The sequence below is a fragment of the Pseudochaenichthys georgianus genome, chromosome 11 (assembly GCF_902827115.2).
Source record: "Pseudochaenichthys georgianus chromosome 11, fPseGeo1.2, whole genome shotgun sequence".
In the NCBI taxonomy this organism is placed as follows: domain Eukaryota; kingdom Metazoa; phylum Chordata; class Actinopteri; order Perciformes; family Channichthyidae; genus Pseudochaenichthys; species Pseudochaenichthys georgianus.
Genome location: NC_047513.1, coordinates 29,989,447 through 30,014,034, shown reverse-complemented (window position 1 = coordinate 30,014,034; position 24,588 = coordinate 29,989,447). Strand labels below are relative to the sequence as shown.

Sequence of the window (24,588 nt, the reverse complement as noted above, 5' to 3'; positions counted from 1 at the left end):
ACTAAACATTGAATACTGCTTTCTAGTCCTCCATCTTGAGACTGTGTAACTCCCTCTCTTGGATATCAGCATGTGAAGGACACTGCTCAGGAACTAGTTGATGCTCTGTATGTGATGACTCCTTCCATTCTGGAGAGGATCTGAAATACATGGATCCTGAGATTGAAGCTCAAGCCGGCGACGAGTGATATGTTTCCAACAGTAGTAGTAGTTGTATTACTAATAGTAGTGGTAGTAGTATAAGTAGTTGTAGTAGTAATAGTATTAATAGTTGTATGAGTAGTAGTGGTGTATAGTATAAATTGGAGTAGTAGTAGTAGTAGTAGTAGTAGTAGTAGTAGTAGTAGTATTAGTAGTAGTAGTAGTAGTAGTAGTAGTAGTAGTAGTAGTGGTGGTGGTGGTAGTAGTGGTTGTAGTGGTAGTAGTGGGTGGTAGTAGTATAATTGTAGTGGTAGCATGTGAAGGACACTGTTCAGGAACTAGTTGTACCAAATGCTCTGTATGTGATGACTACTTCCATTCTTGAGAGGATAATAAATACATGGATCCTGAGATTGAAGCTCAAACCGGTGACAAGGGAGACTTTTCTAACAGAATAACTTTTATGGTTCTATTATGTGCATGCCCTTTATCTAATAGTGTTTAATTTCCCCTTTGCGGGACGATAAAGGAATTCTGATTCTGATTTATATCCCAACCAAGATCAAGATTCAAAGGTTTTATTGTCATATGCACAGCATCTCCCTTAAGTACCTGCTCCTTCAACAATGCAACATAACTATAAAAAATAGTTAAAACAATAAAACAAATAAAAACGAACAATAAAAATAATGGAATAAGGAACAGAGTAAATTAAATAAATAAATAAAATAGTGCAAGTATTATTGGAATATGACATTAGTAACATAGATTTGGCAATATATACAAATATCAATATGTCAATATGTCTTTAAATTCTGCACCTCCCAATGTTTTGTTCTTCTTTCTTCCCCAACCTTTATTTTGAAATGTGTAACCGGAAGTAGTCTCCTCAAGGCTCTCAACCGCTGCATTGGAGCAGCGGAACGTGTGCAGCGGTAATGGCTTCCAGGGAGAGAGAAGAGCACAACAAATGAACCTGAGACCAGAGGCAAAGGTAAGAGAGTCTCGAGACCCTCAAAAATGACAACTATCAGCTGCTTTCTCCTCTAAATTCACACTGCTGTCCCGTGTGTGTTCCAGTTTATACACACACACACACACACACACACACACACACACACACACACACACACACACACACATTGGACAATAAACTGTCAGAATCCTGCACGCCTGCTTCATGTTTGTACATTTTAATGTAATAATGGGCTCGTTTTGGAGTTTGATTGTGTGGCTGTGTCTTTGTCTGGTGTTGCTCTTGGGAGATGGACTCTTTGTTAGCTGCTAACGTGAGGCTAATTAACAACAGGACGTTAGCAGACAGGCCTGTTAGCTAATTAGCAAGGTGCATGTCTAATTAGCTCGTTAGCATGTTAGCTAAAATAATTTTTCTGATTTTTTTTTTTGTAAATCAAGTTAGTGTCAAGTTTATCACATTAAAAGTGTAATGATGTGTTCAGTGAACAGCAGGTACAGACAGGTGTTGGAGAGAGCTTGAACTCTTTGGCAGTGTTTTGTAAAAAGCTAAACTTCATTTTTTGCTTACTCTTCTAAATGTTTTACTTTTGTTACATTGAATTTTGCCGCATCAACGCATCCACAAGGGAGTAATTAATGTCATACCAGTAAGTGTCCCCAGGGAAATGAGTCTAGCAAACCATACAGAAAATGTAACAAGAAATAATTTGACGTAAATCACTTTCATCCCAATGTCTTTGTTTACAAACCATTAAATCTGTGAGAGAAACACGGAGTAATTTGGATTTATCATCTTAAAGGTCACCTATTATGCAAAATGGACTTCTTCATGTCTCTTCTACATCAACATGTGTCTTCTACATCAACATGTGTCCCCTCTTCTTCATGTCTCTTCTCCATCACCATGTGTCCCCTCTTCTTCATGTCTCTTCTACATCAACATGTGTCCCCTCTTCTTCATGTCTCTTCTACATCAACATGTGTCCCCTCTTCTTCATGTCTCTTCTACATCAACATGTGTCCCCTCTTCTTCATGTCTCTTCTACATCAACATGTGTCCCCTCTTCTTCATGTCTCTTCTACATCAACACGTGTCCCCTCTTCCTCATGTCTCTTCTACATCAACATGTGTCCCCTCTTCTTCATGTCTCTTCTTCATCAACATGTCTCTTCTACATCAACATGTGTCCCCTCTGCTTCATGTCTCTTCTACATCAACATGTGTCCCCTCTTCTTCATGTCTCTTCTACATCAACATGTGTCCCCTCTTCTTCATGTCTCTTCTACATCAACATGTGTCCCCTCTTCTTCATGTCTCTTCTACATCAACATGTGTCCCCTCTTCTTCATGTCTCCTCTACATCAACATGTGTCCCCTCTTCTACATCAGCATGTGTCCCCTCTTCTTCATGTCTCTTCTACATCACCATGTGTCCCCTCTTCTTCATGTCTCTTCTACATCAACATGTGTCCCCTCTTCTTCATGTCTCTTCTACATCAACATGTGTCCCCTCTTCTTCATGTCTCCTCTACATCAACATGTGTCCCCTCTTCTTCATGTCTCCTCTACATCAACATGTGTCCCCTCTTCTACATCAGCATGTGTCCCCTCTTCTTCATGTCTCTTCTACATCACCATGTGTCCCCTCTTCTTCATGTCTCTTCTACATCAACATGTGTCCCCTCTTCTTCATGTCTCTTCTACATCAACATGTGTCCCCTCTTCTTCATGTCTCTTCTACATCAACATGTGTCCCCTCTTCTTCATGTCTCTTCTACATCAACATGTGTCCCCTCTTCTTCATGTCTCTTCTACATCAACATGTGTCCCCTCTTCTTCATGTCTCTTCTACATCAACATGTGTCCCCTCTTCTTCATGTCTCTTCTACATCAACATGTGTCCCCTCTTCTCCATGTCTCTTCTACATCAGCATGTGTCCCCTCTTCTTCATGTCTCTTCTACATCAACATGTGTCCCTCTTCTTCATGTCTCTTCTACATCAACATGTGTCCCCTCTTCTCCATGTCTCTTCTACATCAGCATGTGTCCCCTCTTCTTCATGTCTCTTCTACATCAGCATGTGTCCCCTCTTCTTCATGTCTCTTCTTCATCAACATGTGTCCCCTCTTCTTCATGTCTCTTCTACATCAACATGTGTCCCCTCTGTGGAAAGAGACTCTGAAAGTTTCAGGAAAAAAGATTCTCTCTCTTTTTGATCCATTTCTATAAAAACCTGTCTGAAAATGAGCTGATCAGATTTTGGCCACTTTATGATGTCATAACGATGTGTTGTCTTGAGTAACCATTAGCCAATCAGCAACCAAGGTAGGACTATAAAAAAATTGAAGACCACAATAATAAGAGTGGTAACGATTTTCTATTATTATATATATATATTGCCACTGTTTTTTAATACTGACACCTAACTTGCACTAAGGCGTGTCTGCTGCTATATATATTGCCACTGTTACATTGTTTTGAAACTACTTACACTTTATTTTACATTGCACACTGTTATTTAACTTCAATGTACATGCATACGACACACTGGAACAGCATGATGCCGTTATTGTTATGTCGTGACTGTGCAATAAAACAAACAAACTGGCGAAGCTTTATTTATTGTGTCCCACCCCAAATGTGCAGAATAGAAGAATGTGAGAGCAGACAGGTGTCGGTGGTTGAATTTATCAGAAACACAAGTCTTACACACACAAACACAGGTAATGTATCATGTCATTTGTTTTAGATGAATAAGGGAAAAACACCAAACAAGGGTTGATGTCCTTTTCCAAAATCAGCCTGAGGGGGTAATATATAATAAATACATAAAGATAAAGTCCATTGTTATAATGGGGTATTTTATTTGTAAATTACCCTTATGAACTCCATCATGTCTGAGGTCGGAAAGTAAACAAACGCCTCATACAGCGGATGGGCTTTATAACCCCTCCCCCGTGTAGTTCTTCTTCTCTCGTTTTTTTGTTGTACTCGCCGTGAAGTGGTTTTGCGGCCTGCCAGTAAACCCAGAGAAGAAGAAGACGAAGTGACGTCAGCGTAATCGTGCCTCAGGGAAAGTACTGCGGTGTGAATGCGATTGGCACTAGCCCCCTGGCGGATTTAGTGCCGTGGTACTTTAGGGGTACTTTAGTGCCGGCACTAAAGTACCGCAAGTCCTGCGGTGTGAAAGCGGCTATTGAGTTCTTTGTAACCAAATCTCTCTCAGAGGTGGCGTGGGGAGGGGCTCCTTATTTTCATCTAAAGTAACAGACAGAGAATCAGCACTTTGGAAACAGGGCTGAAACAGAGGGGATTATGGGTAATGCTGCAATGATCTGTTTGGTGTTTCAGCCAATCAGAGACAGGTTCTGTATATATCTGAGACATATAACATATTGATGAAGAACAGTATAATAGGGACCTTTTTAAATGGGCGGGAACATGAAAACATACGCAACAATAACAAATATGGCTTCAAGAGGAATTTGGAAGCCTATGCCTGATGTTTTTTCCGTCCACAGTGAGGACTAGGATGGTCAGCAGCCAGCCGAAGTACGAGTTGATCCAGGAGGTGGGGCGCGGCAGCTACGGCGTGGTTTATGAGGCGGTGGTGAAGCGCTCGGGGGTCCGGGTGGCGGTGAAGAAGATCCGCTGCCACTCTCCGGAGAATGTGGAGCTGGCCCTGCGTGAGTTCTGGGCGCTGAGCAGCATCCAGAGCCAGCACCCCAACGTCATCCACCTGGAGGAGTGCATCCTGCAGAGGGACCAGCTTGCCCAGAGGATGAACCACGGGAACAGCTCCCCGCTCTACCTGGAGGTGAGGAGGCTGGGTTTGGGTTCGGGGTGTAGATGAGTTAGGGGGCAATCCGGTCTGTGGTTAACACGGAAAAATCTGTCTTAAAATAGAGTTACATTAGCCACCTTAGCTTAGCGGTGGTGACGTGAAGTCATGTGACCGTGCTGTAGTTCCTTTATAGCCCAACATTAGCCTCCTTAGCTTAGCGGTGGTGACGTGAAGTCATGTGACCGTGCTGTAGTTCCTCTATAGCCCAACATTAGCCACCTTTAGCTTAGCGGTGGTGACGTGAACTCATGTGACCGTGCTGTAGTTCCTTTTATAGCCCAACATTAGCCACCTTTAGCTTAGCGGTGGTGATGTGAAGTCATGTGACCGTGCTGTAGTTCCTCTATAGCCCAACATTAGCCACCTTTAGCTTAGCGGTGGTGACGTGAACTCATGTGACCGTGCTGTAGTTCCTTTATAGCCCAACATTAGCCACCTTTAGCTTAGCGGTGGTGACGTGAACTCATGTGACCGTGCTGTAGTTCCTTTATAGCCCAACATTAGCCACCTTTAGCTTAGCGGTGGTGATGTGAAGTCATGTGACCGTGCTGTAGTTCCTTTATAGCCCAACATTAGCCACCTTTAGCTTAGTGGTGGTGACGTGAAGTCATGTGACCGTGCTGTAGTTCCTTTATAGCCCAACATTAGCCGCCTTTAGCTTAGCGGTGGTGGCGTGAAGTCATGTGACTGTGCTGTAGTTCCTTTATAGCCCAACATTAGCCGCCTTTAGCTTAGCGGTGGTGATGTGAAGTCATGTGACCGTGCTGTAGTTCCTTTATAGCCCAACATTAGCCGCCTTTAGCTTAGCGGTGGTGATGTGAAGTCATGTGACCGTGCTGTAGTTTCTTTATAGCCCAACATTAGCCTCCTTTAGCTTAGCGGTGGTGACGTAAAGTCATGTGACCGTGCTGTAGTTCCTTTATAGCCCAACATTAGCCTCCTTTAGCTTAGCGGTGGTGACGAGAAGTCATGTGACCGTGCTGTAGTTCCTTTATAGCCCAACATTAGCCACCTTTAGCTTAGCGGTGGTGATGTGAAGTCATGTGACCGTGCTGTAGTTCCTTTATAGCCCAACATTAGCCGCCTTTAGCTTAGCGGTGGTGACCTGAAGTCATGTGACCGTGCTGTAGTTCCTTTATAGCCCAACATTAGCCTCCTTTAGCTTAGCGGTGGTGACGTGAAGTCATGTGACCGTGCTGTAGTTCCTTTATAGCCCAACATTAGCCGCCTTTAGCTTAGCGGTGGTGACGTGAAGTCATGTGACCGTGCTGTAGTTCCTTTATAGCCTAACGTTAGCTTTTTACTTCAGAAATCATAAAGTGGTGTCAATATGTGGAAATGATCCAGCTGAAAACGTGTAAGTACCATGAACGTTGAGATTATTTTCTGGTTGGAGCTGTGTTTTCTCTGGCCTCAGTGCCCCCTCAGTCACATGACTATGTTAGCAGGTTTTCAGGGAGGGGGGGGGGGGGGGCTATTGTCCGGCCACTCTTTGGGTTTTTCTGCAGCGCTATCATTGGACACTTTCCCAGAATCCTCCTTTTATTCCAGCTCTCTCTCTCTTTTGTATTGCTCTGTTATGTACCAGAAGAACAAATGATAATGGGGCAGAATTATCTGAGCGCACCGGCTGTGGGGCTCATTTGCAGCTTTTCTTTTTGTTGGTTCTCTGGCCTGTCAAACAACCCACAGCCATTTGCTTACAGCGAGGAATATTCTACGACACACACTCAGAGCGTTTATGTTGCCTGTAAACACTTTAGAACAAAAGACTGAATGTGTGGTGAAGCCAAAATGACACTTGAAGACATTTTTATTCTTGAGCTGATATTTAAAATTCTGTTGCAGAGACTTCAACTATTTACTGTTCTCACACCTTCTCTGGCACTTCTTCAGTTACTGACATTTCAACTTGGCTACTGCCTTGCTCTCATTACCGTATGTCTCATATTGTTATACTGACATTTGAATTACTTAAAGGTGGGGTAGGTAGGAATGGAGAAACCAGCTCGAGTGCGCTAGAATTTGAAAATACACAGCCGGAAAAAATCTGCCACTTCCTTCAGACTTCCTCACAGAGCCCCTCCTCCAACACACACGAACATGACCAATGAGGGCACGAGGTAAGTTTGTGCACAGATGGAAGGCTGACAGGCAGGTAGGCCATCCAGTTACTTTAGCCGGCTCAGATGATTGGTCGTGCTTTTTACAGCGCCACGGCTTCCACAGATGACATTTTTTAATGTATTTATTGTCAAAGCATTTAATGTATTCATTGCTATCGGATGTTAAGAGCATTCCATGGAATATAACAAGTGTTTCTGAATCGAATTACCTACCCCACCTTTAAAGCACTTCCATTTTATTTGCCATTTAAGCATTTTTACTTATTTTATTTACTTCACTTCAACCTTTTAATATACTCCACATTTAAATTGTTCATTGTTTCTGTGGCTGTGTTTTCAAGCCTCATCTAAACAATGCCTCCTTTATTTATCGTGCGATACCTGGGAAACCTAATATATCCGTACAGCACAAATGTAGTTTACAACGATAGTGGTCAGTTTCTGTAAAGTACAACCTTTTTGCAGTGTGTGGTTGCGGCTTGATTAATGTAAAACAAGGAAAGGACATATTTGGATATTTGCATTTTTAAGTGAAGCCCTGATTGCATTATAGGTTGTCTTTGCAATAGTGCAGCCCTAGTGTAAAATACATTTCCTTTATTTCAAATTCAGTATTTTTTACTGTCCTAAACTGAGCATTACAAATCTAAATTCCCTGGCATTTCGATGCATGATACCTAACGGTGGGGTAGTAATTCACTTCAGAAACACTTGTTATATTCCATGGAATGCTCTGAACATCCCGATAGCAATGAATACATGAAATACTTTGACAATAAATACATAACAAATGTCATCTGTGGAAGCCGTGGCGCTGTAAAAAGCACGACCAATCATCCAGTCCGTGTGTGTTGGAGGCGGGGCTCTGTGAGGAAGTCTGAAGGAAGGGGCAGATTTTTTTCGGCTGCGTACTTTCAAATTCTAGCGCACTCGAGCTGGTTTCTCCATTCTTACCCACCCTACCTTTAAGACATAAATGAAAAAAGACATAAAATAGTGCGAAACACACAATGGTGCATGTAAAAATGCAGAAGTAAGTCAACTATGTGAAATGTAAATCTCAGGAAAGCTTGAAAAACGTCGTGATAATACCGTTCGCCATTATATTTCGGCCCCTCACTAATGCTCCTCTTCCTCCTGCAGCTGGTGGAGACGTCTCTGAAGGGCGAGATCACCTACGACCCGTGCTGCGCCTACTACCTGTGGTTCGTCATGGACTTCTGCGACGGCGGCGACATGAACGCCTACCTGCTGTCGCGCAAACCCAGCCGCAAGACCAACATCAGCTTCATGCTGCAGCTGGGCAGCGCGCTCGCCTTCCTGCACCGAAACCAGATCATCCACCGCGACCTCAAGCCCGACAACATCCTCATCTCGCAGGCCTGTACGCCGGCTGGGAACAGCGAACCCACGCTCAAAGTGGCCGACTTCGGGCTGAGCAAAGTGTGCTCCACGTCCGGGTTGAACCCCGAGGAGCCGGCCAGCGTCAACAAGTGCTTCCTGTCCACGGCGTGCGGCACGGACTTCTACATGGCGCCCGAGGTGTGGGAGGGACACTACACGGCGAAAGCGGATATCTTCGCTCTGGGCATCATAATCTGGGCGATGGTGGAGCGCATCACCTTCGTGGACGTGGAGACGCAGAAGGAGCTGCTGGGGACTTACGTTCAGCAGGGGTCGGAGATCGTTCCGCTCGGCGAGGCGCTGCTGGAGAACCCCAAGATGGAGCTGCTGATCCCGGCCAGGAAGAAGAGCATGAACACACACATGAAGCAGCTGATCAGGGACATGCTGTCGGCGAATCCTCAGGAGCGACCGGACGCCTTCGAGCTGGAGCTCCGGCTGGTGCGCATCGCCTGCAGAGAGCTGGACTGGGACACGTGACGATGCACGGGACAAAAATCTGGATCTGGAACCCGGGGATTATTGGTTTCATTGGAACAAGGGAACAATAATTAGTTGTTTGGGTTCCGGGGGTGGATTTGTCTGTTGAGGGAACAGATCGACAATCTGGGTGTAATGGGTAAGCTGTAAATGTAAAACAGCTTGCGCAAATGCAAAAGAATATTCTTTAACTCAAAGGAATAGAAAATACGAAGCTGACCTAAAAACGTACATGCGCTCATTTTGAAATGTAGAAGACAAAAAAAGACACTTCTAGTTTTAAGTCCAGTCTTTTTTAAGGATACTCTTTGAACTAAATGTGTTGACATTTGGATGACCGTTACAAAAGACATATCTATTTGGAGCCTTAGTGTAAAGAAGACTTCCTATATTTCTTAGGAAAACTTGGAAAACCTGCACAATATCGGACATTTCATCGAAATCACAATATGAACTCGTGAAATATCAAAAATACGGAAAAAACATTTTTAAAGACTTAAGATGCGTTCAAATATTCTCCTCACAGATTGCTGCTCTGTTCACACCTCATCATAATATGGAGGCAAATCTACCTCCATGTTTGTGTCATGGCTTCCTCCACGGTCTGAGCACAGGCGGTCCTCCTCTCGCTGTGGCTTTATATTCGGGTTCGCTGCTGCTGCTTCTAATGGCGGCTGAGTCTCAGGCCAATCACATCACAGCTTCCACTTCCTCCTCGAGCTGCTGGAAGAGCGAAGTGAGCAAGAAGTCCCGAAACTCAATTAGAGAAGACGGTTTGTCTACAAATACCATCCTGCCCCTCGGTGCTAATTGTGACTAAATGCAATATGAGACATTATCCTGTGATCATTACGGCGTACATTCATCCAAAGGCCACCTTTAGCTTAGCGGTGGTGACGTGAAGTCATGTGACCATGCTTTACTTCCTTTATAGCCTAACGTTAGCCACCTTTAGCTTAGCGGTGGTGACGTGAAGTCATGTGACCGTGCTTTACTTCCTTTATAGCCCAACGTTAGCCACCTTTAGCTTAGCGGTGGTGACGTGAAGTCATGTGACCATGCGTTACTTCCTTTATAGCCCAACGTTAGCCACCTTTAGCTTAGCGGTGGTGACGTGAAGTCATGTGACCATGCTTTACTTCCTTTATAGCCCAACGTTAGCCACCTTTAGCTTAGCGGTGGTGACGTGAAGTCATGTGACCATGCTTTACTTCCTTTATAGCCTAACGTTAGCCACCTTTAGCTTAGCGGTGGTGACGAGAAGTCATGTGACCGTGGTGCACTTCCTTTATAGCCTAACGTTAGCCACCTTTAGCTTAGCGGTGGTGACGAGAAGTCATGTGACCGTGGTGCACTTCCTTTATAGCCTGACGTTAGCCACCTTTAGCTTAGCGGTGGTGACGAGAAGTCATGTGACCGTGGTGCACTTCCTTTATAGCACTTCAGAAACCATATCTTATGTCGGCTGTAAAGTTTATACGGAGCTTACTTTCTGCAATAACCTAAAATCCAATGGAGAAATCCTATTGGCTTTTTGTTGAGAGCACCAGGGAGATGATGCCTTCAGGGTCAGCCTACAAAAATCCATCATCTCTGCACTGCTTTTTATTAAAACACAATGACCTCATGTGTTTAATGAAAGGCTTTGACAGAACTGGTACATGACCAGCAGCAGCATACATCCATCCATACAAACATCAGATCCTATTCTGTGTTTGGCATCAAATGCTCAGGTAACAATAACTAACTGCATGATGGTATTTGTAGACAAACATCTTAGGAGGGAAAAATACTGATATTTAGCGGTTGAAGTTGATTTCTTACCTTTTTAATCGTGCTGCTTTGTTGTTTTCTTTTAGGTGGGGCACGGTCTATCAGTTACTGAGCAGCAGGCAGCTGCTTATGGTTGCATCCCTCCTCTTTCTGCTCATTACAGACTTCTAGATAAGTCAACCGTTTGCAGATAACGCCCACACAAGAATGTAAAACAAGACCGTCACCTTTATTCATACGGAGTCTTAAACACTTCATTTGAATTAGACCCAGTTAATGAGGAAGTAATGATGGTTTATTACAACTTTAAAAGTCCAGGCCATTGTCCCTCCGACGGCGTTACTGCCCCCTTTTAGGTATTGTTGCTGTGCCTGTTATTATCACAAATGTTTCCTATGGCATGAATGTAGTTCAGCGATAGCGGTGGCAGATTTACGACTTAAATATATTTAACTTTTTAACCTCGATTGTAAACTAAAATTGCCTCATTTTCAGTAGGTTCTTGTACATTTTGCTTGATGTAATGACAGCTGTTCCTGCAGATTTGTAGTAATGCCTAATTTATATTCTGTGTATTGAGATTGAGATTTTTCCGAAAAAAAAAAGTGAATTTATTTTCCCCTGAAGTCATTTTTCTGAATTTACAGGAAAGTCGGAATAAAAATAAAACAGTCTGAAAAATAGATAAATAATAATCTCATTTAAATGGTATGGCAGTACCACCACAGCCTACTAAATGTAGCTTTTAAGTCAATTTTCCTTACAAAAAAAGGCTTGTTTTAAGTAATTTTTTTTTCTCGTTAACAACAATACTGATCGCCTTTTCCCCCGAATCCAATAGATAAAATGTCCCTTAAAGAAAACCAAAGTTGTAATGAACCAGAATGATCCTTTCCTTAAGTCAAAACCAAGAACACTACGATAGAGCCTCTGTTCAAAACTCATGGCAAACAAACCCATGCATGAAGATGTAATGATCTGAAGCTGTGAGACATGAATATTCACATCCATTTAGAGCTGGGCAAAAAGATGGGGGGGGGTCAGTGAATGTCACGGAAAGCACTTTTCACGTTTATATGTATTCCTTGTGAACTTCCTGCTGCGTTATATATCACTCAGAAGATGTGATAATGGCTTTTTGGTTACGAACGTCAGCCAACGGTCTACTTGTGCATGCGGTGCCTCTCCCCTTCAGGGGGACGACACCAGCTACAATCCGCCATGAGCCAGACGCTCTTATATCGGGAAACATAATACTGTTGTGTTGAACTTGATCTCCTCTCACTGTGTCACTGGGTCTCACGGTAATCCCTTTCTCCATGCTTCCACAGGCTCTTTTTTAAGCCTATTAAGTTGTTGCTGCATTTTTTTTGGGGCTTTCAGGTCTTAAATAATGAGTGCACTTTTTAACACATTTTACAGCTCTGATCCCAAACTGATGGGGAACAAAGGGACTTAAAGGGACTGTGAATGAGCAGCAACTCGGACATCTTTGGAGGATTACTTCGGATAACTTAACACTTAAATGGGCATTCAATATATGGATATTATTTAATTTACTTTGGACCGTATTACACCCATGCTACTCTGTTAAATACCCTTATTACACCCCTATTACACATAGTCATTGAACCCGTATTACACCCATGTTTTACACCGTTATAAGACCTATGCAACACCAATATTACACTGTTATTACAACACATGGGCGCAACCTATCAAATCCATGTATATCCCCCAGGATGAAAAACAGCTGACTGATTACTCAAACGTTGACTATTGCCAATATGTATCTGCGACAGAGCCTACAATTCTCCCGCCTTTTTTTGTTTCACTTCCTGTCGTGATTGCGGTTGAGATTTGCCTTATTTCCTGAAACTCAACCTCGTTGATTTTGCAAACGCAGAAGTTGTGTTTGTCATGGATCAGTATTTAAAATCAAATAATTTTTCCTGCAGGACATCCATGATGCTTTGGACAATTCAAGAATGTGTGTTGCTGCTCTAAGCAAAGCAAAGGATGATGGGTAATGGAGTCTTTCCCTGCCACATTAAGAGACTAAGCTTCCTGCAAAGTAGCTTTTTTTTTTTTTTTTGCCAAACAAGAGGTCGATCTTGGGTTTTAATAGATGTTTGGTTGTATTAAATTCCTTTGCACATGTGTAAATAAATACTGTACAGCGGGTGGGGGGCGGGGCTTAGGGGGTACATTTGACTGTAAATTTGCTGTGATGGATTTAATTTGACTTCCTGGTTTGGTTCACATCATCCATGGGAAGATGTAATATATATTTACAGGTTAATACTGTTGGTGTGCTCGTGCTAACTGTCTTTCGTTTGCCAACTGTTTGTGAATGTGTAGCTGGTTAACAAATCAAATGGTCTTTTTCTGTCTGGGCTTTTTAGGAAATGAAACGGTCTTCTTTTGGGACAAAAAGTAAACCTCAACATTTGAACAGCTCTGATCCACGACTCTGACACCGTACTGCTTTCACTGTCTCCTGAAACTCAGATGTTCTAAAATACACCTGAAGTATGGATTTAGGAATAAAGTGTCCTTTTCTGTTAATTTCTAGATTTCTTCACCGATAAATAAGCAGTTTGGAGTTGAGACACAGCTTGCTCTTTTATCCAGTAAATTCGTAGTCCTGGATCAGAGCTGCAAATTAAACGTGTCCCGGGTCAGAAGAAGACCTCCTCTCTCACTTTTGTACGACTTTCTGCTCTTGTCATTGTAAAATATTTTGAAGAGAAAATTAAATTAAGTTTATCAAAAGTGGTGTTCAATTTGTCGATCACTGTTGAATTAATTTAGATAAAAAATGAACAAATATAATAATACTAAATTATAATATAATAAAAAAAGAAATACGAAATTGTAATAATTACATACAAAATAACACAATGTTAAATAAATACATTAAAAATCATTATACAGAAATTACGATAAAGAATACAATAAATAAAAAACATGAAATATATACAAAATGTCTGTATTTTCCGTATTTATTATGCATTTATTTATTATTTTATTTATTTATTCATGTATTTATTTATTTGTCTATTTATTTATTCCTGTATTTATGTATGTATTGCCTTGTTTATTTACATTACATATCACTTGTTAGACGCTTTTATCCAAAGCGACGTACATACTCAATACTGTGGACAATCCCCACAGGAGCAATTTGGGGTGAAGTGTCTCAGGGACACAACGATGCTGACTGCAGTGGGGTTTGAACCTGTGCTCCCCTGATCCGAACACCAACGCACAGCCCACTGCGCCACAGCCTCCCTATTTATTTTATTAATGTTTTTATTCATACATTTATTTATGCATTTATTTATTTATTTATACATATGTCATGTTCCGTCCTCCATATAAGGCTGCGGCCCCACGAGGACGAAAACGGCTAAACGCATAGGATTAACGCAAACGCAATCGCAAACGGCTTCCGTCCACATGCAATAATTATCCGGATAGTGTCTGCCCACACGAGACCGCTCCGTTTAGCTCCAACCGCTGGAGAAGCTGCAGTACATATGCAGGAGCCTCTACGTGGCGCTGTAACTTCCTCCACAAAAGCAGCGAAGAAGCATGGTTGTCACGGTTGCCCTTCTGTTTATTCTCCGCGGTGGGGGCCGAGGGAACCGGGCAGAGTTTTTCGCCAGTCAGCGTGTATTAAAGTTGAAATCTTCCGGACAAAATTATAAAAGTGCCGGTCAAAGGTCTTCTTTGTTATTTATTGAGCTTTAAAACAAATGAATAACGACTATATAATAAAATACACGGAGCCTCTCTTTTTCCTCCTTCTCTTCGGACAGCGTCAGTGTCTGTCTCATGCAGCAGCTGATCCAGTAATGAGTGACCCGGCCGACAGTAAAAAATAAACATATTTATAACTAGTTTAGTTTGAGAGGTAATTAAAATAGCTAAGGGTGATGATCTGACTTGAAGTGTGTGTTTTGCTGCAGCGGGAGGAGCTGTAGGTGGGCAGAGCTGCGTGTCTCCGTCCTGTCAGATTAGACTTCACTCGCGAGAGAAAGATAAATAATCTGAATTCAGGATGCAGTTTACTTTGACGTGGGGGTGAGCAGCAGAGGTGGGGAGAGGCGGGGCTATTGCCTCATCATTCTTGCTGTAGATGTTGCACAAACAACTGTAGCATGGTCAATAGCGTCCGGAGCACGATAGCAACTCTGCGATCCGCCATTGTTGTTGTTGTTGGTGGCGAAACACTTCAGCACTGGCGCGGGGTAAGCGGAGGTGAGCAGAAGAGGCGGGGAGAGGCGGGGCTATTGCGCAATCACTATCAGTGATCTGAAAATGTCCGTATAGGGCGCATACACGGAGCTGTTTGACCCCCCAGAGAGTGGCGTATGCATTTCTATCCACCTTGGGACCCGTTGTCGTTTCCTCAGTCGTTTAGTGCCATATTCGGTCGTCCTCGTGTGGCCGAACGGTCTATATGACACTAAACAGTAACGCAAACGACCAAATTCGTCCTCGTGGGGCCGCAGCCTAAGTGAGGGTCTGAGCTCTCTTAATCACATCGTGGTGATATGAGTGTTGTAAAACTGTGAAGTGTCAGTGGTTCAACCGATCTTTTGCTCGATCTGAAGCAAACATCACGTGGTATCGACGGCCAGCGAGGCTTCGGACCAATCCCAAACCACACCCTACCCCTACACACTCCCCCTCCGTGACGGAGTGAACTCAGTGGAGTGACACTCGCAGCTCAACGAGGCTCCCTCCTGTCAGATGGAGTAAATACAGCAGCAAGCTTTGGGACGGCCTCCCCTCTCTCCGGCAGAAACAGGAAATGCCGTAACCGTAACAACGGTTTCAGATCAGCATCTCTTAGACAAAAAAATAAAATTAAGAACTAAAATAAAACTCCAAACATCTTTAATTGTGTTGTAAAGCTCTTTAGTACAAGCTTCTTTGTTTTTGCAACAGTCTGTAAATATGCACACATTTACCTTTTTCTAGACTAAACACAGGGGAGAGGGGTAAGTTGAGCCATTTTTAGTTATGCTCCTCTAAGCAAGGAGAAATGACACATAGTAAAAATGAAAACACACACCTATAATTCAGGATGTCTCCTATCAATGGCAATGATAATAATTAATATTTGATCAAGGGCAGTGAAAATATTACTTCTTAAAAAAAAAAGTCTTGTGGCTCAACTTGCCCCAGTGTAGGGGTAAGTTGATCCAGGTCAGGGGGTAAGTTGAACCACTGTTCAAACCTGGGCATACCTGTTCAAACCTGGGCATACCTGCAACAAATCTTAAAGGTAACTATAAACAATAAATAACAAACCAAATACAAGCTTAGTTTTTCAAATATTTTTAATATAAATTTCGATTGAATTGATTGATTTTAACATGTTAAAAAGAAAAGTAATCACACTGGTGATACAATTTCATACATCTTACCAATCAAAGACAGGGTAAATTCAACTTTAAATGTAGCCTACAATGAGCTCTTATTATGAACTTGGCCTGCTTTCATTCATTTCTCCATTGAAAAACTGGCTCAACTTACCCCAAGGCCCGTGGTTCACTTTACCCCATAGCCACCATTTTAGAAAAAATAGCCTAGCATTAAAATTCAGAGTCATCTTTAGCTTAAATATTCACATCGTTTAATACGCTGCCAACACATCAGCATATACAATATATGTGTTTAAACTAGTGATGTTACGTATTGCGCCGAGGCTTCGGAGCGTGTGTCGTGTAATCCCGAAGCTTTTTGTGAAGCATGTTTCGAGGCTTGTATCGTTTTGGGCCAGTGACGTCATCGATGACAAACGAAGCCTCGCTGCCTGTCGACACCACGTGACTGCTTCACGAAGTGATTCAGATCGGTTGAACCACAACACTCATAATACCCATGGATCTATAATAAGAACCATATAACCCCTCCTGTACCCGGCCCGGTGACACGATGCAATCAAGAGAGCTCAGACCCTCACTCATATAGAGGTCGGAACATGTCATAAGTATAAATAAATACAAGCATAAATAAATGTAGGAATAAAAACATCAATAAATACAGGAATACATATGTTGCAGTGTTTCAGGCAGCTTTAGCGTGTGTGCTGTGGCTCAGCTGGAAAGCAGTTGACTCATGACCGCAGGGTCCCTGGTTCAATGACTGCACAATACGTATTTGTTGTTGTTTATAAAAGCTACAGCTAAATGAGATAATGTAGTTAATGTATTCTTTGATATGGTTTAGCCTGTCTCCGGCTACAACATGGTTAAGTTTATGAATATTATTAAGGAATACAAATCCCTCTTTGCAATGTTTACCAGCCTCCTTAGGCTTTTCAATCACAATCATTCAACTGGAATAAATACTATATTGTTAACATGAAAATATGATTTAATGTTCGTTGTTTAGAGTTATTCTAAGGCTTTACTCGTTGGGAACTCGGTATGAGAGAGAGCACACTGTTGAGATGTCCAATCTGCCTGTTTTACACACTTTGACCAGCAGGGGGGGTTTGTGTTCAGATGAAGCCCGTGATGAAGCCTCATGAGACGAACCCTTTTGCGAACCAATTGGCTGGAAAGCTTCAAAGCTTCAAGGCTTCATCTCGCCATCACTAGTTTAAACCTGGATACTTTTTTTTGACATGACAGCCGATATAGCTGACATCTAGAAAATTTACTTTGACAAGCAAAAAACGTTTTTTTGTAAAAATGTTTACTTACCAGACCACGATGAGTATCTCTCTTTCACAGGCAATGAGAAATGGGTGGAGCTTGCATAATTTCTGGTCACAACTATAAGGCGTTGCCTGGTTACAGGGGGTGGTTCAATTTACCCACTGGCTCAATTTACCCCCTTCTCCCCCATGATGCTAAGTTAAAAACATATGAGGTTATTAACATCGCAATTTATCAGTGGATGTTTACTTAAACAGCGTGTTTCCTGACGGACGGACACACACAGCGACCGGTCAGGTAGAGACCGGTCTCCAGTCAGCACCGATGCAGACTCGCTGTCAGATGGCTTGATAGCCCACTCCCCACTCCTGGGTTTGGAACAGCCATAGACTATATGGGAACAGCATTTAATGTGCGCGAACGGAGGGGTAGTGTGTAGGGTGTGGTTTGGGATTGGGCATCGATGATGTCACTGGCCTACAACGACAAGCCTCGATACACACTTCACCAAAAACTTCCTGGATTACTCGAACCACGATAAGCAGCCTCGGCGCAGGACGTCACATCCCTACTGTTCCTCCTCAGCCGATTTCTCTAATTGATTTCACCTGATGAGGAGGAAGCTGCTGCTCATTCAGCTGCAGGTTTCTGCGCCAACATCTCAGAAGAATACCTGTAGCTGCTCAGGTGAATCTGAAGATCTTTCGTCATGTGGACCTTTTGAGCAAACTTGATTCCACCTTAGTGCCAATTTAGCACATTTATAGTTAAAAAACCTAATTTACACAAAATCAAACCTTTTTTTGAGTGAAAATGGTCAATTAGTTATTTTGTTTTTGCCTGAAGTTGAGATCAAATGAGCTTGATGTTTTATCACTGGTAAATGTCAACGTATTTTTGTTTACAAACTATTTCACACTATTTGTAATTCCCACGAGGATAAGAGGTGTTATACAATTGAATAAAACTCCCAAAATCCAAAGTATAAATTATAATTCTTCTTGCAAACGCCGTGCTATGGAACCATGCATGTATTGTGTTTCTAGCACTTCCTAACACGTGGCGTGTGTGGTCATTTAATCTTTTATGATGTGTTAATGCTTTGTCAAGCTTTGTGACTATGTCTGGGAAAAGCGCTTTATAAATACAGTTTACTTACTTACTTATTTCTGCTGCAATTACATGAAATAAACCCTTTATTTACAGCTCATATTGTATCAAACTTTGATGTGCTTGCTCTCCACAGATGACCGTCCTTCAGATCTTGCCGTGCTCGGTCTCTCAGCTGCTGTCTGCGTCTAAAGCCAGCAGCGACACATTTGCACTCAGCGACCTGGAGTTCAACCAGGTGTGAGACATCACCATCTAAAGAGGATTTCACTCTGCAACAATGCATTTCTTTTAGTTAAGATATGGGGAAAAAAGTTAAGATATGGGACATTCTATGATGAACAAGTCAGTATAAAACTTTCCAAGAACGTCAACAATTAAGGTTTGGCCAATACATTCAATGGAAAATGTATACCATGCTTTCTTGGACACTGTTCAGAACTCCATTGAAAATCCTGGAAGTTTTAAAGCCACTCAAACACACAGAATATCTTAAATGGCCACTTTTCTGAATGTGTTTTGGTTTAATGATAACTTGTTTGCTTCCTCAGGTGTCTGTCGTCGGCGTCGTCAGAGAGTTGGCTCCTTTTGTGAAATACGTCCAATACTGTTTGGACGACATGACGGGTCCTCCTCTGACCGTGAGGCAGTGGATGAACTCAGAGGCCAGTCACAGATTTGTTTCCTCAAAATTCTGACTTTTCCCAAAATCTCAAAATTCAGATTTTTTTTTCTCAAAATCACAAAATTGTTTTAACTTTCTCAAAATTCGGACTTTTTCAAAAAATGCGGACTTTTTCGAAATACTTACAAATGTTAATAATCCCTCGTCACCGGCTTGAGCTTCAATCTCAGGATCCATGTATTTCAGATCCTCTCCAGAATGGAAGTAGTCATCACACACAGAGCATCAGCTAGTTCCTGAGCAGTGTCCTTCACATGCTGATATCCAAGAGAGAGAGTCACACAGTCTCAAGATGGAGGACTAGAAAGCAGTATTCAATGTTTACTTCAGATTAGCTCCACGTCAGAAATGAGCATGCTTGTCACATGTCTATCTCCATAGAGCAGGGTTGTCAAACTCAAGGCCCGGGGGCCAAATCCGGCCCACGACTTCATTTTATGTGGCCCCACAAGAGCTTGCAAAGAATATAATATGTATATTATACGGTTACATACTACTTTACAGAAGCACGTTGCCCATAAACGACATGTCCCACAATGCATCTCAAATTAGATTTTTTCTCAGAATTTGACTTTTTTTGTCAAAATATGCCTTTTTTTCTTAAAATATGCCTTTTTCTAAAAAAAAAAAAAAATCTTCTTACTGAAGAGACTTGCAATTATTTGCCCTAGACATGCTTTCAGACGTAGTTAATTATTAAGTTATAATAATAATCCAATGCAGAGGCAATAATGTAATATAATACATTAATTTATATATATTCAATATTTATATATGTGTTTTTGGTCTTAAAGTTACAACCGGCCCTTTGAGTGCAACCATAATACTGATGTGGCCCGTGGTGAAATTGAGTTTGACACCCCTGCCATAGAGGCTGAATCATCATGTTAATCACATAGCTATCACATGCCTCAAACAGTCCTGATGCTCTTCTAGTAATCACACATCCTGTCATGCTCACAGCTACAGTTGGGATACCTTTGTTATCATGTTACTCTCATGTTGGACGAGTACATTCAGTATTTTCCCAACAAACAGGATATCTTCAGTCCAGATAACACGACACTTATAATAACATGTTTCCCACAGGACTGCACCCCCCTGGGGTTTGCTTCTCCTGGATCGTATGTGAAAGTTATTGGAAGTCTGCGCAGCTCTACTGTAAGTTAACGAGGAGGTTAATGATGGTTCGATTGATTTTTCGGTGATGTTTTCCTTTGCTGTGCTTCAGGGTGAAAGGTCATTGCAGGCCAAACACATCCGAGTCATCACAGACCTGAATGAGATCACATCCCACATGCTGCAGGTGGTGCACGCTCACATGCAGGTTTTTAAAAAGGTAAGCAGGGGTAATCTTGTTTAACTAATCTTTATGTGAAACGACTTAAAGGGGAAATGCATTCTCAAGTGTGCTTCAGGGAAGATTGTCGAGTTCTTTCTCTGATGGCCTGATTTCAGTCTCTGCTCATATTCATTTTTCTCCGTCTGTTGTCGAAGCAGAAATTTGATGTGAACATGAACATCACTGCTGTCCCATCGGAGGACTCGCCCTCCGTCCAGGGTCAGGTGAGTCTGTCGAAAGGGTCAGTTCACACAGATAATGACTTTTAACAAGATGAATGAAATAATATTATAGAAAGTTTAATATGTGTACATCTCAATAAACACATATAGGTAATAATATATACTATGTTGTCATGGTAACAGCAATGCCAGGACCAAACAATAATATGTGTATTATATCTCTGGATGGTTTTTTTGGGGGAGCTTAATGTAAGTGACATTTACTAAATATTGCAAGACCTGCAAATAATCACAAAGTATTTATACAATTGCATCGAAAACACTTTCCACTGTGATGAGAAACCTCTGTGTCCTCGTCTGTAGAAGAAAGGCTCCTTGATATTGATGAAAAGGACAAGTTAAATATGTCATGCATTTAGAGCAGGGGGGTCCACACTTTTTTCACAGAGGGCCACATACAGAAATATATACGGAGGGCTGCGTCGCTCACTACAGGTGAGGTATATCGCCTCTTAAGTTCAGTTATAAGTTAGCAAAATCAATCAGATGTCGGTAAAGTATGCTTGTGAGTGTCGGCAGCTCAGCCCTTAAAACAGAAGCCTCAGATTGATTATAATAAGGAGAAATATGAAGGGTGTATTTCAAGCTTGTTATGTAAATAAGTTATTGGGCTTTTTTCTTATCAACGATAGAAAATGTTTCCAACTTTAATTGAGTGAATGTATTTGAAGTGGTCTTATTAACTCATACTGTGTGAAGTACAATATAAGACGAGCACACGTTTCATTTGTGGGCCATATTCCATTATACTTTTTTACTTTGCTCAGGGCCGATTAAAAATGGCCCGCGGGCCGTAGTTTGGACACCCCTGATCTAGAGAGATGCCGTTTAAAGTCTCCTCTTGTTTCCCGTGGAGGTGCTGCACGTGATCAGGAGCGGGTCTGTGCGAGACATCGGGATCGGATTCAATGAGCTGCAGAGCCAGCTGGACTTCCTCAGCATCAAAGACATCAAGTACCCTCCTTCATTTGAACTCATACTCAGTAGTGATGGGAATTACGGCTCTTTGAAGGGAGCCGGGTCTTATGGCTCCGTTCCTTTCCGAGTGCCGTTCAAAGGGGGCGGGGTTACTAGGTGTATCTGCGAAAGAATCACCCGGATAATGATCGACTGTTTTGCCAGAAATCTACTTTTACTCACAGAACAATGTACAACTTGCCACATCTCTCAGCCAGCCAAACTACTCAAGCAGCATGCGTTATGCCATCATCTATCGAGGGCAACTCTGCATTCAGGAAAGCAAGTTCCCGTAAAGGCGAGTGGATTTATGGCAGGCAGTTTCAAGGCTTTTATTGTCATGTGTACATAGCTAGTGTAGTTATGACAATGAAAAGCTTAGGTCACAGGCTCCTCCAACAGTGCAACACAATAACACAGATACAATAGTACAAGTAAATAAAATAGAATATAATAGAAACAGATTATGATAGAAACTGTGCAGAATAGTCTATACAGTAATTGGAATATTGATATATGTGAGTTGCGAACAGATGAATGTTATGTTCTTTCAAAAGTGCAGATGTGTAACAGTCGGCCTGTGGGATGAAACTGTCCCTTAGTCTGGTGGTTTTAGTGGACCAACGATACAAAGAACGGCTCTCACCAAGTACGCCTCGGTAAGCCAGAAAGACTTTCTGAATAATACAGTATATTTATCGCAGGGAAAAATTGGTTTTCGACAGATGCTCCATTTTCTTTTAATAAAATAGAAAAATACTAAGATAAAACTTTAGCGAACTACCCACAATTCATAGCGTTGCAAAGTTGGGGTCAGCTGTGGAAACCCGGAGCACAATCAAAATGAAGGTAAAGGAAGAAAAAAGCAAAGAGTGGTCAGCCTGACATATTACATTCACACTGTAAAGTTTCAGGAACAAAGATTCTCTCTCTTTTTGATCCATTTCTATACAAACCTGTCTGAAGAAGAGCTGATCAGATTCTGGCCACTTTGTGATGTCATAACGATGTGTTGTCTTGTGTTACCATCAGCCAATCAGCAACAAGGTAACCCCCCCCCCCCCCTTATCACCTGAATCTCCTCTAGAGCACCATTGAGTTCTTTGTAACCAAATGTCTCTCAGAGGGGCGTGGGGAGGGGCTCCTTGTTTTTCATCTAAAGTGACAGACAGAGAATCAGCACTTTGGAAACAGAGGGGATTATGGGTAATGCTGCAATGATCCGTTTGGTGTTTGGAGGCAGACACTTCAGAGACATGTTCTGTGTATATCTGAGAGCCATATAGTTGGACATGACTGATAGGGGACCTTTAATTGTTGTTAGTGCTGCAGATGAGTTATTGCACACATGTCTTTCTTCTGTGCAGATCCTCTTTGACGTCTCTGATGGATCAAGGTTTCGTTTATCACACCATCGACGAGAGCCATTTCAAGTCCACAGACCCTTAGCAGGATGAACGTCAGGGCACCACATGTTCAGGGTCACTCAAAGCTCTGTTAACTATAGTTCTGCATGACGTACTGCAGCTATTACCCACAGACAGAAAAGGAGACTTACTGGGTTTATAGCTGATCATGTTTTTCTTAGAGTGAATGCACTGATGTTTTCCTCAGGCTCTTTTTGTTTAAAAAAATATTTTATTGTTTAAGTTATTTATGCGCTGGATGTGTGAGTACCCTGCAAAGGACCCTGATGGCTGTATATAAAGATTGAAGTTTAAAATGTGTCTCATGCCGTCTTTATTCAAGGTGTGTGTGTGTGTGTGTGTGTGTGTGTGTGTGTGTGTGTGTGTGTGTGTGTGTGTGTGTGTGTGTGTGTGTGTGTGTGTGTGTGTGTGTGTGTGGTGTGTGTGTGTGTGTGTGTGTGTGTGTGTGTGTGTGTGTGTGTGTGTGTGTGTGTGTGTGTGTGTGTGTGTGTGTGTGTGTGTGTGTGTGTGTGTGTGTGTGTGTGTGTGTGTTTTATGACTGAATGCTAAAGGAGGTTGTGGTTTCACGAATATTGAAGAAGTATTTTTGACTGTTTTACGCCATAGTTTCATTCAGTGGCAAAAGGCATTTCTGACACTCTGCTAGATTATGTTGAACCAGAGTTTAAGATTCATTAATTTTAGTTTTGGTGATTTTCGCCATCATGACTGTAAGGAAGCCTGAAGGGACCATTTTGGTGACATTCGGCTCAACTGAGGGACATCTCTCGTAAAGTTCTCCAATAAGGATGCACCGTATCTGCTCTGTGTGTTTGGGCTTTGTTTATGTATCTCACTCACTCTTCCCTTGAGACCCGGATCGAGAGAACTGAGATAATATAGGTCAGGAATATGAGCTGTAAACAGAATTAGGCAGAAGCAAACAGTGGTGCATTATGCATACATATATATATATATATATATATACATATACATATACACTGTGTATGTGCGTATAGGGATGATTTATATAAAGACTGTTGCGATTCTTAGTGTCTTGTCTTATCTGCAGGCCAACTACTTCTGTTTAAGTGCATGTACATTAGTCCCAGAACAGATGCATTGTGGTCCTTTTTAGAGGCTGTTTCTCAAATTGAGGTATAAACCATAATGTTGGCCATTTTTCTTAATGCTGTTCATGCTTTTTCTCTTTTTCCAATGTCCCACTGTTGTCAAAACACATTTAAAGAGTGTTCTAATCGGAACAGATGTATTCTGGTCACGAGCTGAGGTTCAAATCAAATCAAATCAAGTTTATTTATAAAGCACATTTTAAAACAACTTTCGGTCGCGCCAAAGTGCTGTACATGAATAAAAAATATACGGAACATATTGCAATTTGTAGCATTTAAGTTAAA

The 24,588-nt window shown here is 42.0% G+C and overlaps 2 protein-coding genes across 5 annotated transcripts; both read left to right on the top strand.

Moving 5' to 3' along the window:
- The first annotated feature begins 1,040 nt into the window (after nt 1-1,040).
- pdik1l (PDLIM1 interacting kinase 1 like) lies at nt 1,041-13,523 on the top strand. The gene is made up of 3 exons (XM_034094687.2): nt 1,041-1,135; nt 4,643-4,938; nt 8,235-13,523. Exons 2-3 carry the CDS (start codon nt 4,654-4,656, stop codon nt 8,973-8,975), a joined length of 1,026 nt encoding a protein of 341 aa, XP_033950578.1. The 5' UTR covers nt 1,041-1,135; nt 4,643-4,653; the 3' UTR covers nt 8,976-13,523.
- Nucleotides 13,524-17,766: 4,243 nt separating this feature from the next.
- On the top strand, nt 17,767-23,449 carry LOC117455551 (replication protein A 32 kDa subunit-like). Of its 4 annotated transcripts, none has more exons than XM_034095095.2 (8): nt 17,770-18,115; nt 18,675-18,776; nt 19,090-19,203; nt 20,313-20,384; nt 20,455-20,562; nt 20,721-20,789; nt 21,664-21,761; nt 23,132-23,449. In XM_034095095.2, the coding sequence occupies exons 2-8, from the start codon at nt 18,675-18,677 to the stop codon at nt 23,211-23,213; spliced, it is 645 nt and encodes a 214-aa protein (XP_033950986.1). In that variant the 5' UTR covers nt 17,770-18,115; the 3' UTR covers nt 23,214-23,449. The 4 variants fall into 4 exon arrangements, with proteins under 4 accessions (XP_033950989.1, XP_033950986.1, XP_033950988.1 ...); XM_034095097.2 differs by having other exon boundaries at nt 17,771-18,115; nt 20,724-20,789; XM_034095096.1 differs by lacking the exon at nt 17,770-18,115 and adding an exon at nt 18,122-18,307.
- Nucleotides 23,450-24,588: the final 1,139 nt, after the last annotated feature.

What these genes read in the sequence shown, in the direction of transcription:
- LOC117455551 (XM_034095095.2), top strand. Translation starts at nt 18,675, where the DNA reads ATGACCGTCCTTCAGATCTTGCCGTGCTCGGTCTCTCAGCTGCTGTCT. An exon ending in GGCAGTGGATGAACTCAGAG is followed by an intron (nt 19,204 to 20,312) that starts GCCAGTCACAGA and finishes TGTTTCCCACAG; the next exon opens with GACTGCACCCCCCTGGGGTT. An exon ending in ACATGCAGGTTTTTAAAAAG is followed by an intron (nt 20,563 to 20,720) that starts GTAAGCAGGGGT and finishes CTGTTGTCGAAG; the next exon opens with CAGAAATTTGATGTGAACAT.
- pdik1l (XM_034094687.2), top strand. Translation starts at nt 4,654, where the DNA reads ATGGTCAGCAGCCAGCCGAAGTACGAGTTGATCCAGGAGGTGGGGCGC. An exon ending in GCTCCCCGCTCTACCTGGAG is followed by an intron (nt 4,939 to 8,234) that starts GTGAGGAGGCTG and finishes TTCCTCCTGCAG; the next exon opens with CTGGTGGAGACGTCTCTGAA.